At 38.3% G+C, this 15,935-nt stretch overlaps 1 protein-coding gene across 2 annotated transcripts in view; it reads right to left on the minus strand.

Annotated features, from left to right (window-relative positions):
- Window positions 1–15,935, minus strand: part of PIK3C2G (phosphatidylinositol-4-phosphate 3-kinase catalytic subunit type 2 gamma) — a 388,390-nt gene that overhangs the window by 230,226 nt on the left and 142,229 nt on the right. For both annotated transcript variants that reach the window (XM_076007629.1, XM_076007630.1), the window contains 2 exons: window positions 14,475–14,606; window positions 7,434–7,548 (listed from right to left, as the gene is read on the minus strand). In XM_076007629.1, coding sequence (XP_075863744.1) covers window positions 7,434–7,548; window positions 14,475–14,606 — 247 coding nt within the window. The remainder of the gene's footprint in view (window positions 1–7,433; window positions 7,549–14,474; window positions 14,607–15,935) is intronic.

Raw genomic sequence — 15,935 nt, forward strand, 5'->3', positions numbered from 1 at the left:
TATGTTGATACTAAGTAAATGGCAGGGTTGATGAGGAAACCAAAGATAGTGGATGAAAATACCAAAGTGCCCTGGCACACAGTCTATAATAAATTATTTCATATATTTCACTTGGGAAATAATTTTTATCTCTGATACATAAGTGAGTTCATATATCAAATTGCATTTTTTCATGGATTATGAAGCTAAATATCTACTGATCCTTGAGCCACTGATAAAAAATATTGAAATTTCTCCCAGTTGCCTCTTGTTCTACCTTTTAACACAGAAAAGTACTACAAATTATGTATTAATGGATTTGCTCTAAAATATTTCTGAGCACCATGCATTATGGAAGATACAAGTAGCATCTATTACTTTCAAAAAACTTAAAGTCTAATTGAGGAAAAAAGACACACATATTAACAACTAAACAGGGAACAGTAAATACACAGTGTCCCAAAGCTGAACTTCATTACTGTGCTTTAGTAATGGCACATACTCGACTCTGCTCTTTCCCCTTCTGTGGCTGTGGCTGACTAAGCCTGGCTTTGGTCTCACATTTCTTTCTAATGGAATGTTCCAGGAGATTTATTTCAAATATCAACACTGAATATGCCATGACACCACTTTGTCACATTCCTGCCTAAGCCTTAAGAATACACTTCTGATTTTAAGAACAGCACCACCAAAAAATTATGGAATCTTTCCTCCGGAGTGCAGGAAAATATTCAGACTCGGTCACTCTACCTTCTAACTCATACCTCCTTACACATTTAGATATTGACTTCTTTTGTTCCATATATCCATCCTTCTCCAAGTACACTTGGCCACCACGGTTCGTACTGTGGCTTCATGGTTTGACCCTACTTCAGGGAGCTGTTGTAAATGTCCCTGGTATCCATGCCCCACAGTCATACCCATAAGGCGTCCCTGGGCCCAGTGTGGGTATCCATGATTCTGTCAGCTTACTCAGAGAACTACTTCCACTTGTGGTTATAGGTTGGGTATTATAAGGCACATGCATATAAGACTCTACGTTTTATGGCAATTCGAGGGAAGAAAGGATATATGCTAACTGGATGGCAATTGTGATAAGTCTCAAGGAATGTAAATGAGGAATCCATATGGTTGTATCGAGGTGAGAAAAAAAAAAGAATCTCTGTTACATAAGGACTCAAATATAGTGTGTTCTAAGAACCTGGTATCAAGAAAGAGATTGGGTTCTCTCCCTAACGCTGCTGGTACTGGAGGATAAGCATGTAATAAAATGTTAGAGAAAGCAAAATGCTTGGGTGAATGAGTAAGCAAGAGCTGTGGTTTGGGGAGAAGGCCCTATTAGATAAAATAGGAAGAGCTGAACATTCTGGTATTCATGTTCAGAAAAGTGGCCCAAAGGGCTATGTTTTAGAAATATCTATGGGTTGGGTTATTGTAGTGATCAGAAATAGGGCAACATAATATTCATTTAACAAAAATTATATTCTAAGTACTGCTCTAGATGCTGGGGATAAAATACTGTCCATGCTGTCAGAGATTTCTCAGTCCGCAGAAAGAATAGAATGTTGGAAATATATGGATAAAAAGTTACTGGGTATTATGTGAACACAGAGGAAGGGCACTCAACTCTGCATGGTGTGGGAAGAGAGGATGGGGGTAAGGGAGAGCCTCCTACAGGAGGGTCCATGGATGGTAAAAGATGACTATCAATTGCTCAGAGTCAGAAGAGGGGTGGCCAGTGGATGGTGAAGGAGAGAAGGCAGGTGCATTATGGACAGGGTGCAGTATTCATAAATTTACATAGGGTAAAAGCAGGGTAGGGCATGTCAGAAACCACATTTGCAAAGCTACTGGAGCTTGAAGTGTCAAACACGAACTGGCAAGAGGAGTGATGAGAGAGGGGCCATGCTGTAGAGCTGGCCTTAATTCTCTGGGTAGTGCTGAGTTATCGAAGAGTCTAAGCAGGAAAGTGACAGGTTCAGATTTAAGTTTTAGAAGGATTGCCCTTGTGACTATGCAGATTTTGGATGAGAAAATGATAAAACTAAAGCCAAGGAAAATAGTTCCGCTGCTGTAATAGAGGAGGGAGTTGTTGAACTAGGGCAGATGAGGGGAGGAATTGAGTGGATAGGTGAAGAAAACAAAGATGACAAATTGGCAAGATAGAGTGTGGACTGAAGACAGGCAGACAGAAAGAGGGAGGAGGCAGGAAAAACAGGTAGGTATGTGCTTGGCATGGGTAGGCATAACAAATTCAGGGAGTGGAAGTAATTTTGGAGAGGAAGGTCAGCTCAGTTGGGGGTATATTTTTTGTTTGAAGCTACTGGTAGAATATCCAGGTATGTCCATATTTATCTGAAGCTCGAGGTTTGAAGGAGTCTATGATAGAGGTGCAGACTTAGAAGTGAACCTGCATGGTACCAAAAAAAAACCTTAGAAATGAATATATACTGCTAAGTATATACCCAAGAGAAATGGAAACCTATGTTCCCATGAATATCTGTACACAAATGTTCACAACAGTGATATTCTTAACATCTCAAAGGTGGAAATAACCCAAATAGACATTGACTAACAAATGGATAAATAAAATGTGGTATATTCATGCGACATAATATTATACAACAATAAAAAGGAATGAATACTGACCCATGCTGTAACATGGAAGAACTTTGAAAACACCATGCTAAGTGAGAGAAGCCAATCACAATAGACCACATAGCATATGATTCCATTTAAGTGAAGTGTCCCAAATAGGCAAATTTATACAGACAGAAAGTATATTAGTGGTTGCTTAGGGTTGGAAAGGATGAGGGACTAGGTGGTAATACCTAAAGGATCTGGAATCTCCTTTTTTGAGGTGATGAAAATGTTCTAAATTGACTGTGGTGATAGTTACACATATCTGTGGAAACACTAAAAATGACTGAACTGCACACTTGAATAGGAGAATAGTATGGAATGTGAATTATATCTCAACAAAACTTTTTTTTTTTAATGAAAAACCAAAAAAAGAATGTGAGCACCCAGGGAGAATATGCATCCTGAGAATAGTCATGGACCACCCAGACTGGACCTCTGAGATGTTTCCACAGTAGGGGCAGCCTGAGGTGAGCCAGAGAAGGGCACAGAGAAAGGAGGACCTTAGAGAAGCCTGAGGAGAAACATGAGAGGGTGGTCACACCACAGCCAGAGCAGGACAGGGTCCAGTAAGGGGAGGAGCCAGTGCCAAAAAGAGCAGAGAAAGGGCTAGTGTCATGAGGACTGGCAAACACCACTGGATTTGGCACCTAGGAATAAGCAAGTACCTGCCCCCAGGTAAATGTGGTGATTTAGATGTGGATGGATGGGCAGCTGAGGAAGTAGAGAAATAGAACAAGAAACAACATTAACTCATATGAAATAACACTGCTCTTAGTTGTTAAATAAGTGAGAGAGTCATTCTACTATTAATAGGTTGCGTTCAAGGAGAGGCAGGAAGTTTAGGGCCAAGGGGGTCAAGCAATAAACTGCTTATCTGTGTCCATTTCTGAACTCAGATCTGTTTTATTCTATCCATTGCTTCTGGTCAGTACATCAACCGCAGGACCTGAAGAAAAGCATTGACTTGAAGGAATCATGTTCTGTGACATATCACATCGCTTGTCATACTGGGGTGACAGGGACCACCCACCATACAAAGACAATCAGAAAAGTATAGACCTGACAGAAGTCAGACAGGCATAGTAGGATCTTTTCATTGTACGGTGGGGAAAACAGAAGGTTAGGTGACTTGCTCAAGGTCACAAAGTTTTCTGTAAAAGAGCAAAGGCTAGAATCCAGATTTCCTAACTCTCAGCCAGATGTCTTTCCCTGAGACTCACGCTGACTCCCTAACCAAAACGCCGGGTGCGGAACTGGCGTCTAATTTCCTCACGGCCTCATAACCTCAGAATCTGGAGAGTCTGCTGTCCATTTATCTGACTATGTAATTAGACTAGTAAAGCTATTAAAGACCTCGACTTTACCGCCTTAATAACTCTTATTTCATTTTGTATATTTCATCATCAATTAAAAATACGTCGAGAGGTTTTTTTGTGTATCTATACCATTTGAAATTATTTCATTAAAAACAAGATGATTTTCTGGGAGGCCGAGGCGGGCGGATCGCTCGAGGTCAGGAGTTCGAAACCAGCCTGAGCAAGAGCGAGACCCCGTCTCTACTATAAATAGAAAGAAATTAATTGGCCAACTAATATATATATATAAAATTAGCCGGGCGTGGTGGCGCATGCCTGTAGTCCCAGCTACTCGGGAGGCTGAGGCAGCAGGATTGCTTGAGCCCAGGAGTTTGAGGTTGCTGTGAGCCAGGCTGACGCCAGGGCACTCACTCTAGCCTGTGCAACAAAGCGAGACTCTGTCTCAAAAAAAAAAAAAAAAAAAAAAAACAAGATGATTTAACTTTTGCATATACTGTTGAATGATTTACATGCCCCTCCCTCATCTCTTTTTGGAGATGTTATGGATCCAGATTTCTGCTTGGAAATCTCTGCTGCTATTGAATATTCAAAATTTTCCTTTAGATTCCACTCACCAGAATCTGTGTTCCCAAAGGAACTATTTCCCTCATCTGAGAAAAATCAAGGAAGATTTCTCATTTGATAATTTCTCTTCTCCCTTTCTCCCACCCCTGCCACTGTCCCCTACCCTAAAGACCCCTAAAATCATAAATTTATATACACAAAGCTCTGGCAATGGTCAGACTTAAAGACTTTCATTAAGTCGAGGTGGTTTGGATCTGACAAGAAATAGTTTGATAGAAAATACATTTATCCACTTAAAGAAAGGTCACCTATATCTACAGCCGGATATCCTACAGGCCTATATACAAAGCAATGTATCCCATACTAAATTCATCATATTACACTGCTGAAGAGTGCCCATTCCTTCTCTGCACCCTTTTAAAACTAAAGATATTGATATTGACTTAGGAACCCAAGTTTCTGTCTCTCTTTCCTTATTTATTTGCTTCATATGGTTGGGCCCCTTTCTGTTGGGCCCCAACAGTTTCTAGTCTGTTGCACAGTGTGAGTTGATTTTTGTGAGAGGTGAAAGCTATGGGTCCTGTTTCCGTCTTCTGCATGTGGCTATCCAGTTTTCCCAGCACCATTTATCGAAGAAAGGATTTTTTTTCCCAGTGTATGTACTCACCAGCAAATTGGTATGAACTCATCAACACCTAAGTGGACATATAGGAATAACATTCATCAGGTGTTGGGCAGGTGGGAGGGGGGAGGAGGGGACGGATATATACATACATAATGAGTGCGATGAGCACTGTCTGGGGGATGGACATGCTTGAAGCTCTGATTCTGGGGGGAAGGGAGGCAAGGGCATATGTAACCTTAACATTTGTAACCTTAATATGTAACCTTAACATTTGTACCCCCATAATATGCTGAACAAAAGAAAAAAAAACAGTTTCTAAAATCTACCACTTAATTATTTTGTTCTTAGTTTGGTACCTATGACCTTTAACTTAGATTTTAAGATGTTCTTCTAACATATCCAGTCTTTTTGTTTTCAGGACCTTTTTCTAAAACGTTGGTGGAACTACTTTCTATGACTCATTACTTGGATAATCATGTCCAAATCTGGTATGCAATCTAGTGATTTTCCACCTTTTACCACTGTTCCTCATAACATTTATTCTTTAATTTTAGCTAACTTGCCACAGTTTGAAGCTGCCACCCCCTGTCTAAATCTGTGTGTTTGCATTGTGCATTCCTTTATGACTGAATAGTCCCTTCCCACTTAAACTAGTTACTGAGAGTGAGAATTTACTCATTCCACAAAGGGCATTCAAATGTCATGTCCTCTGGGAGTCTGTCTCCAGACTTCGTACAGTTGTTCGCTTTCCCTCAGAAATATTCATCACTATTCTCACTTTGTTAGTGCCCCTACAATGGCTACAGTATTTGTCACATTACATCAGAGTGAGCTGTGGAAGTCTGTCTCTCCAGCTGGATTTTGCATTTCTTGAATTCTTTGGCTGGGTATTACACATTCACTGATTTTTGTAAAAGCGTTCATCGTAATGTTTGGTGTGTAGTAGCAGTCACATATAACATGTGTATTTGCTATTGAATTGAACCTCTAGCGTTTTGCTATTCTTCATTAGTAGAAAAATGTTTATGTATATTAGGTTCACGGTAAGTCTCTCCTCTTTTGTAGTAGAAATATCTATCTTTTTGTCCCCTTACAACAGGAACATCTGTTAATTAATGACACCATGTGTTGAGTGTTTGTGACATTGTGCCAAGATCTGATCTGAATAACCATTCTTTCTTATCATCATGCACACAGATTAGAAGCATATTTTTAGGTGCTGCCCAGTAGGCCCTTCCTCTACTAGACTGTGAAGCCACATTGTTATTAGTATTAATTTTTCCTTTCCATTGTCAACATTTTTCCATGTATCTTTCTAAATTCTGTCCCCCAGAGTCATTCCCCTCAAACCTTAGGAACCTAGAGACTCTACAGCTTCCTCTAGAGCAGTGATCCTCTGAGGGAAACTGTGTCCCTGAAGGACATGTGGCAATATCTGGAGACATTTTTGTCGTCAGAATTGAGAAGGCGCCATTGGCATCTAGTGAGTAGAAACCAGAGTTGTCACTAAATATCCTACAATGCACAGCACGGCCCTCGCAGCAAAGAACTGTCAGGTCCAAAATGTTAATAGTGGTGAGGTAGAAAAACTTTGTTGTTCTAGAAGGTTCTGCCCAGATAGTACTTCCCAGTTTTTCCTGTAGAGATAAAAAGTCCATATTCCCTGCACTTCCGTGCCTGAGAATTTCCAGGCCTCAGGTATTTAATCAATATGATCAACTATATCATGAACAAATGAGGAACTGTCGGCAGGAAGGACGAAAGCCTGGAGGCCCTGACCACCTTTTCTTCATGATCTCAAATCATAGAGAGTGGGAAGGCTTTAAGAAAAAAAAAAAAGTATACTAGATTTTGTTTGTAGTTTCTCTCCAACTACTCAGTTAATTACTAGTCATTTAGGAAATGTACAACAGAAGAGATTTTAAAGAAACATGACACAAATGCTGAGGTAGGTGTGAGTAAGATATCAAGTTAATAATATATACCAATGACTGTTTTTAAACAACGGGGAGAAAAGTGAATGCATGTAATGAGTATGCTAATGGCAACACTCCACAGCTCTCCTTCACGATCTTGTCTGAGGGAGAATGGTTTGAAATTGCTATGATATAAGCTGGGGGAAAAGTGCTTTGAGAGTACGGAATGTAAAGTAGAAGCAATAGAGATGTCACAAATCCCAGCAGGCTGGAGGAAGAGAAGACTATTAAAATGTGTGATCCTAGAAGAAGTTGTTTTTAAAATTGACAACAAACTACTTATCAACCAATACTTGCCATGTGCACTTTAATCCCATAGCCTGCACTCACCTGCAGGGTGACAGGGGATGGCTGACTTACGTCCCACACTCCCGGGGCCATCATTGCTAGGGGTGGCTCACTCTGGAATGTCACGCTGAATAGCATGGACCCCAGAATGGATTTTCTACAAAAGACAAACACATACAGATGGACAGGAGTCATTTCATGAGGGGATCTATGATTATCTGTAAATGTTTTCTTTGGGAATGTAAACACAATCAACTATTTTAGTGGCTTTATTCAGTTGCTAGAAAAGAAATCAGATATTCTGCAAGCCCAGACACTGATTAACAGTTCATTTCTAACATACCACTTCCATGGCTATTTTCCTAGATGCCTACATTTATTTTCCACATGAGAAACCACATGTTTACTCACAATGGTTTCTAATGGGTAGCATTTATTCTTAATTCCAACAGTGGTGATTACAAGGTGAGACTAAGAATCTCAGATTTTTATTCTTGTAGTTAATGGCTGCCTTAAGTCAGTAAAGATGTCAAGTCTTCAGAACATTTTTCTTTTGCTCCATAGAGTGACTAAATTCCCTAAGCACCTTTAAAGATATGAGTACTAAATTTATAGAGAGAAAAGATTTAAATTAGCATAGCATATGATCTGTGGAATAAAAATAGTTATGGGACTTCACAGAGGAAATGCTTCCTTATGTATAAATAGATTATTCGTATACTGAATGTTTAAAAATTGGTGGTAAATTACCATAGCAAATGAGGGTGCATACAGGAAAGATTTTAAACAGGGAAGAATTCATGGATGGTTTTAACAGCTTCAGTAACATCCAAATCCACAGATCTCACATGGATTATAAAAGAAGTTACTCCTGGCTGGGTATGAGAGTCAGAGAGCGGTAAAACGTTCCAATGATTGCTGAGAACAGCCTTTGGTTTTAATATGCCAAATTGAAGATGTAAAAACTGAAAGTCAACAAAATTCAAGTTTATAAAGAACTTTAAAGCAGCAAGTGAGTCTTTCTAAACACAATATAGAATTCCATCTTGCCATTTAACAGATACTATGCAAAACATGAAGAAAAAAAATCCAACAAATAAAGTTTTCTTCAAAGCTTTAGCTTTCTGAGGCCTGCTTTCTTTATTATTTTCTCTATTTAAAGATACTGTCAGAAAGTATGTGTCCAAAGGGAGTATAATTTGAAAACGTTATTGGGCATATATATATACATATATATATATATATATATATATATATATTAATTTCTTCATGACTTTTATTTTTTTGTCTTTTTATTTTTTGTTACAATTTTTTAAATTTATTTTTTCCAGCATATTATGGGGGTACAAATGTTAAGGTTACGTATATTGCAGATATTTGTATATGACCCAAGAATACTCTTCTGTCAGGATGAATTTTGAGATTTCTTTATCCCTTTCTTCCATCCTCCCTCATCTGAAGAAAACTTGTTTGGGTATGACAATACCAAGGTAAAGATTGGAAAATTATTGATGCAATTTTCTGCTTTGTCTTTAAGAGCGTATCACCTCCAACCCCAAATGGCCCAACCTCCATCTGCCTGGGAAAAGTTCTAGATTAGTGTCAGGCAGGACACAAGAGGAGGAAGGAGCAGGTCTCATAGCAAACTTGGAGGACTCAGGTAATGTTCTCCACAGGAGGTAGAGAAAATATTTCTAAGAATGGTCAATAGAGCAGAGAAACGAGAAGAGTATGGCATGATGGATGGGAGAATGTGGTACCAGGAGAGCGGGCCACTTTCTGGCAATTGGGAGGGTGGGAGGTGGAACACGGGGAAGGAGCAGAGTAAGTGCAGCTGACACAGGGCCCCCGTTTGCCTCTCTTCTGCCTTTGGAAGGAGATGGGAAGGATGTGACAGATGTGAGCCAATTTATTATTATATATATATATATATATATTATATATATTTTATATATATTATATGTTATATAATATATTATATATATTGTGTTATATTATTATAACATGGGAGGCAGCAGGCTCCTTTTCTCACTCCCTGTTTCAGATCCTGGAAGGAAGCCACCTCTTGAACCTGCTCTGTACCGACTTGTGGCATGACCACTAAACTTGGCATCACGTGGTTAAGAGGCAGAAGGGACTCCTGAGTTTGGCTTTTTGGGACCTTTTTTGGTTTCTGTGTAGATGAGATGGGATCTAGAAATAGCCAAAGGTATTCAAGAGGGAGGGTTTTCAGAAAGGGGATGAGGGCCTCTTATTGGACCATCCCAGCTGAGGTCCAATGGAGGTTCTGGCAAGCCTCAGATGGGTCTATGGTGCCTGAGGAGAGCCTGAGCCACCAGGGAGTGCCAGGAGCCCTGGCTAGGCTGTGGGAGCCCCATTCACAAGCTAAGCTAGCTACAGATTTCCCCTATAACAAGCAGCCACCAGCTTTAAAAGTGACTTTGATTCAAATGCAGAAGTCACCAAGCCAAAGGATCTGGTTTTCTTTTCTTTTGTGATCTTGTGTTCCTTTTCCCCTCTTAGGAAGAGAAGCAGGGTGTAAGGAAGATATCTGAGTGACGGAGCATTTTTTATCCAAAAGAGACTGCGTACTTATAATAGGGCTATTTAAATTACTGAGGTAACTAATATGTTGTCATAGATGGAAAGTTTTTTCTCCTTTTTAGTTATAGGGTGGGAGCTCATGAGGAAAAGTGTGATATATTTGCTGCATTTTTTTTTCTTCATACCTAAGCTGTAAAATGTGTTATATTTGTGGCCTTACATATTTATATTTCTTGGCCATGCATCACTCTGAAAATCAGAGTGATCTAAGTTGGTTCTAATAGAGGATGAGGGGACTCAAGAATCTAAGGGTAAGTACCTGCCATTTCTGTCCTTAGCTAGAGTCTGGGTCAATAGTCACCATGACCTTAACCCTGAGGGTACAGGGGGCAGAATGAAGTCACTTGATGTAGGCGTGTGTATAGGGGTATGTATCAAGAAATAGTTCATAGGGAGAATGAACTTCTAGCTTCCAACGAGGCTGATATAATATATATTTTAATGCCATGGAAGGGGGAAGGAAAATAAATGTTTGACACCATTTTGCAGGCTCTTTGTATGCTTGATATTATCTAATTTACTTTCTGATAATGGACTGTGCCGGAATATCTTTTTAGAAATTGGAAGCATAATGGAGGAAATGCATTTCAATAGACTTCTGTAAATGGAAAATATGAGAAAGATGATTAGTGGGATTGAGATGTGAAAAGATACATCTAAGAGTGTCGGTGGTTTCAGAAAGAAGATGAAAATGGAAACTTTTAACACCAGGCAAGTGGAGACCACCATTCTTTTTTGTGTGTGTTTAATTACTACCACTGTGAAAGGTTTAAGTCAGTTAAAATTAAACAAATGAAAAAAAGTTGATGAAGGCAGGATATACAGAAAACAGTTTCATATAATGGAAAGAACACCAGACTCTGTGCCAGGCCATCTGGATCTTGTCTTCATTAACTATCCTTAATTAGCTTAACTTCTTTGAGCTTCTTGGGCAAAATCAATGGGTTTCCAGCGTTTTCATATAGCTTTGAGGTTCTAGTGATGGTTGAGGGGAGGCTTCAGAAGGATGGTGGGGAAATGACAATTTGGCTAGACTACAGGATTTCAAATTCCACACAGCATATACGTGGACTATTCATTACTTTTACACTTTAGGTTTTGGAACACAACGTTTTAGGAAAAGGACTACACTGCTAAATGTATTTGTTCTGGAATATTTTTAATAATATTTTCAATTTAAATATCGTACAGATTTATTGACTAGAAAAAACAACCCCAAAATTTGTGGTCCCAGGAGAAATGATGGGCTGGTTTATTCTCTCTGGGCCCCCGCTTCCTCAAGTAAGAATATAAGGTGTTGAAATAAAACAGTTATCAATTTTAGCCATAGGATTTCATAGGAGGATTCTACACATCCATTGCTGGCATTGAACCAGAGAAGGAAAAAGGCCCCAGAAGTGGGCAGTCAGTAGGATCAGAGGACCTGATGTTACAAAACTCTGTGGGTTGCTGACTCTGATAGAGCTGGTAGATTTCATGTCCAAGAGCAGAACCCAGGGGAGGCTGAGGCAGGAGCCCCTTGTCAGGTAGTGAGGTTTTTACAGGGTTTATGGAGTAAGCCATTGCACCTGAGAGCAGGAAGGGAGGCAGCTTAAGGTAGTAAAGCCCAGACCTGCATTCTAGTTCTTGTTCTATTTGTAAATAGCCTGGTAACTATAGCAAGTATTTTAACTTTCCTTCACCATAGAGTTCTTCATTTGTAAATGAGGTATTTGGACTAACTGAGGGTCTGTCTTGGACAGGAAAGAAAAAAAAAATAAAAATTTTCACCTACAATTTACTTATTATTTGATTTTGAAGATATATCTGAAATGATTAGATGTGGGATTGGGGAGGTTAGGCTTGGCTACTCAGGTCATTGTCTAAGGAACCTAATTGTTTTGAGATTAAGATTTATTTTAGGCCTGTTTTGGAATTCTGCAGAATTTAGAGGTACTTGGGCTTTGGGTTGATTTTAAAATCTTCCCAGAAAATTCGGTTGTTTAATCAGGGTTGAGAGTCTCTGTGTTAAAGTAGCTCACCACAATTGAGAAATGCTAAGTACTATCGTGCTATTAGTTTTGCACTTATAAACTAATAAGGGAGTTGGGACTAAGTTGGGAGCTAATGGAAATTGTTGAGGTGAAGATAATACTTTCTTGCTGCCTTGTAGAGACAGTATGAATGCAGGTGCAGTGGAAGTCTTGTCTGCAAAAGAGGGGATTATAAAACTTCTGTGGGCAAAATTTTACCTTTGGACTTAAGATTTTTTTTTTTTTTAAATAGAATTGAAGGTGAATTTGCATGCTTGAAAATGTAGAATTTTACTGATGTAGCCCTAACTGATTTATCTGGGTTGAATCACCATTGTTTCTTCTGAAACTCAACTCTAGAAACCAAAATGAGATAGGAACCCTTTAATTCTGCATATTGTCAGTTTATATGTATGTTGGAAAAAATAATGACATAAGTGCTCATTACAACTCCACATGGCTAGCTATGGGCAATTCAAACTGTAATGAAAGACAGATTCAATACCAAATGTTTACAGGCAGGGGTCATTCTGTGAAAGGAAATGAAATTAAGTCACCAATTTTCTGTGATCTGGAAATATCTGCATCAAATGAATTGGGTTAGGATCTCTGTAACTCGGAGCAATGAGCAAAGTGGGAGTCATCTCATCTCCCCAGCTGCCTGCCCCACAGGATGGATTTCTGATGTCTTTAAACAATTTGGATTTCTTTGAATCGTTTAGCTCAGAAGAGAGGCAGATTTTCTGATTTTCATGAGAAACAGTGTGTTCGAACTATATTTACAAATGTTTATTGAAGTACTCTTTGAAGTGAGTTGTGTTTTCTGATGCCTCATCATCCACAATTTTGACACTTTCCCATAGAAAAACACCAGCTAGGATCCATCCCAGATGGCATTTCTCTCAGATTCCTGTTTTCTATAATCATTCACCTATAAAATGTTTACCAATGGGAGTGATATATGACAAAACAGCATGGAGGCAGCATTCTTACTATCATAAACATCTAGAAAAATGCCTTGAAAATTAGTTTGAAAGACAGAAAATATTCCCAACTTCTTACATATTTAATGTTTATTGATTGTTATATGCAAAGTAGTATTTTAAGTGATAGGAGAGAATAAATGGAACTTTCTTTTCAGTGAACAGCTAGAGATAATATGCTACAAAAATGCTAGATCTTACAAATATTGCTGTTGAAACTTTAAAGAAACTCACTCATGAGAAGGAAGGACACTTGTGTAGCTGCTCCTAATGAGAAATGAATGAAAGTTCTTAGCACATAATCCAGACTTTTGAAATGTCTGCTAACAGCAGTAGGTATTCCTTTTTGGGAAAAACTGTTTCTTGTAGACTTTTGAAATCTTATTTCATTCTAAATCTCTTATATTGGGATTGATTTTTTTTTCCAATTCAATTTAGTAAACAGACCTCTACTGATTGCCTATTTATATGAGGTACTATGTTAGATGACAGATACTACAAAAATAAATACATTCCCTGTCCTCCAGGAACACCCACGAAATGGGCTAAAACATGAAAACAAATAACAGAATAAAACATGCATGTACACACACCCACACATGCACACAGCTCAGATCAGAAGTAACCCAATAAATAAAATTTTAAGATTTATCGTAGTTGCTTTGATAATAATTTATATATATTGCCAAATGTGGGAACTAAACTGTGATGAAGAATTGGTTTTAACATTTTTGTGTTACCAAATCTTTCTAAACCATTGGGGAAGAAATATACTTTAGAACAATATTAACATCACAAAATAGATCCTAATTTTTGGAGGGTCCTGAATTTTACCATTTGATTCTAAAGAAAAGTCTTGCTGTGTGAAAAATAATTAGCTTATTTTTTTGAAATAGTTTCTTCTCAATAGTATAGAAAATCATGTAATTGATTTTTATCAAGTTATACTAATAATTCCCAAGCCTTATACTTAACAGTTAATTTTACAATGGCCATTAGTTCTGAGAGAATATCGGAACTCATAGTTGGTTTACTTTTCTGAAAAATATCATCTCAAAGTTACTAAATATTTCTTCTTGACAATAAAAGGTCAGTATACCAGTTACACTGTGTAATTTTACTTTAGCCAGAATTCCATGACTGACATTCTTTCTAAATGACAGTATTAATCCGAATCACTTTGAATAACTAATTCCAGAAAAATTGGCTGGTGAGAGGAAGGAAAGTAATTGAGATTGGTCACGCCAATACGTCTTTGTTGTAAATGACTCAGCTGACAAGTTGAGCATGAGGCCTGTTTCTAAAACCATTTCTACATTTTTACTTTTCAGTTCTGTTTTCAGTAGTAATGATTTATACTGAGCTACCTCCGTTTTAGAATACAATGTCTTCTTAATTTTCTCATACCATTTACTGCAAAGTATTTGGTTCCAAGGATGCTTTATTGAAATGGGGCTTTTAATAACCACAAATGATATACTTACTCTTTTGGAAACAATGGAAAACAAGTCCAGGCCAGTAGATTTGCATTGTTGGTTGCACAGGCAATCCCATACAGTTTTATAATGAGCATGGATTCCCTTGGAAGTGACTTTATTTCTAGAGGAAAATTGATTCTAAAAATTAAAGAAAAAAGTAACATCATCTACCCAATTACAATGACATTTTTATAAAAACATTTTTGATGTAATGATCTGGGACAAAACCAATTATTTGAATTGATGTATCCTCTTGAAATATTTTGTATCATCTTAGAAGAATGGAAATAAAAGAAGTACACAGAGTAAAGAAATTTGTTAATCACTGGGAATTACTCTTTTTAATCTTGACATGTAAGTTTATTTTTAAAAATTACAGTAACTTGAGCATTTACTCCCAAGTTATTGGAAGCAATAGATGAAAGAATGACTTAGGAAGTCATTGTCTTAGGGAGTTGAAGATGGCAGGAAATAAATGGATCTTAAAGAGTAAGTCAGCTATAATGAGATGGAGATTTTGAAAAGAATTTTTCAGAAAGATAAAAGTGGACAGACAAGGGTATATATACATGAAAAGATTCAGTGTATCTAAGAAATGGTGAATGGCTCATTGTGGCTGAAACAAAAGATGAGGTCATCTTGATAGGGGAAGTTGTAGAGGATGCAATTACTAATAGAAGCATAGGTGGTTGCCAGAATGCCTAAGAATTCTGCATCCAGGCAAAGGAATTTGAACTTTTCCTTAAAGTTAAAAGGAAATAGCTGGGCACGGTGGCTCATGCCTATAATCCTAGCACTCTGGGAGGTTGAGGCAGGAGGATAGCTTGAGGTCAGCAGTTTGAAACCAGCCAGAGCAAGCGTGAGACCCCATCTCTACTAAAATTAGAAAAAATTAGCCAGGCAACGAAAAATAGAAACAAACAAACACAAAAATTAGCCAGGCGTGGTGGCACGTGCCTGTAATCCCAGCTACTCGGGAGGCTGAGGCAGTAGGATCACTTGAGCCCAGGAGTTTGAGGTTGCTGTGAGCTAGGCTGATGCCACGCTGTACCTCAGGCAACTGTACCTCAGGCAACAGAGCGAGACTCTGTCTCAAAAAAAAGCAGGAGGGGGGGGAGAATATTTAAAAGACAGAGCCTATAGAGAGTTGTTTATAATGTTAAATTTAGACTGTTTTAGATAATGATGAAGTCCCAGCAATTTGAGTGTGATCACTGAAATGTAATGTATGCATTATACAATTTCTTGATATGTTAAGGTCAAGGTGCTTTCAGCTCAGATCCTGGATGATTGTACATACTGGAAGAAGAAAAAAGCCATTAAGGATAAACACAGGATGTTAACAGTGAGAAAAACTTGAATTTGGGTGTCAAAGCCATAAATATGTAGAAGAGGGTACCTAAGATTACAAATTATACTACAAGACTGAGAGGGGTATACATGGGTGGCATGATTGTCTAAGAAGGG

Source organism: Microcebus murinus, chromosome 10 (assembly GCF_040939455.1).
Source record: "Microcebus murinus isolate Inina chromosome 10, M.murinus_Inina_mat1.0, whole genome shotgun sequence".
In the NCBI taxonomy this organism is placed as follows: Eukaryota; Metazoa; Chordata; class Mammalia; order Primates; family Cheirogaleidae; genus Microcebus; species Microcebus murinus.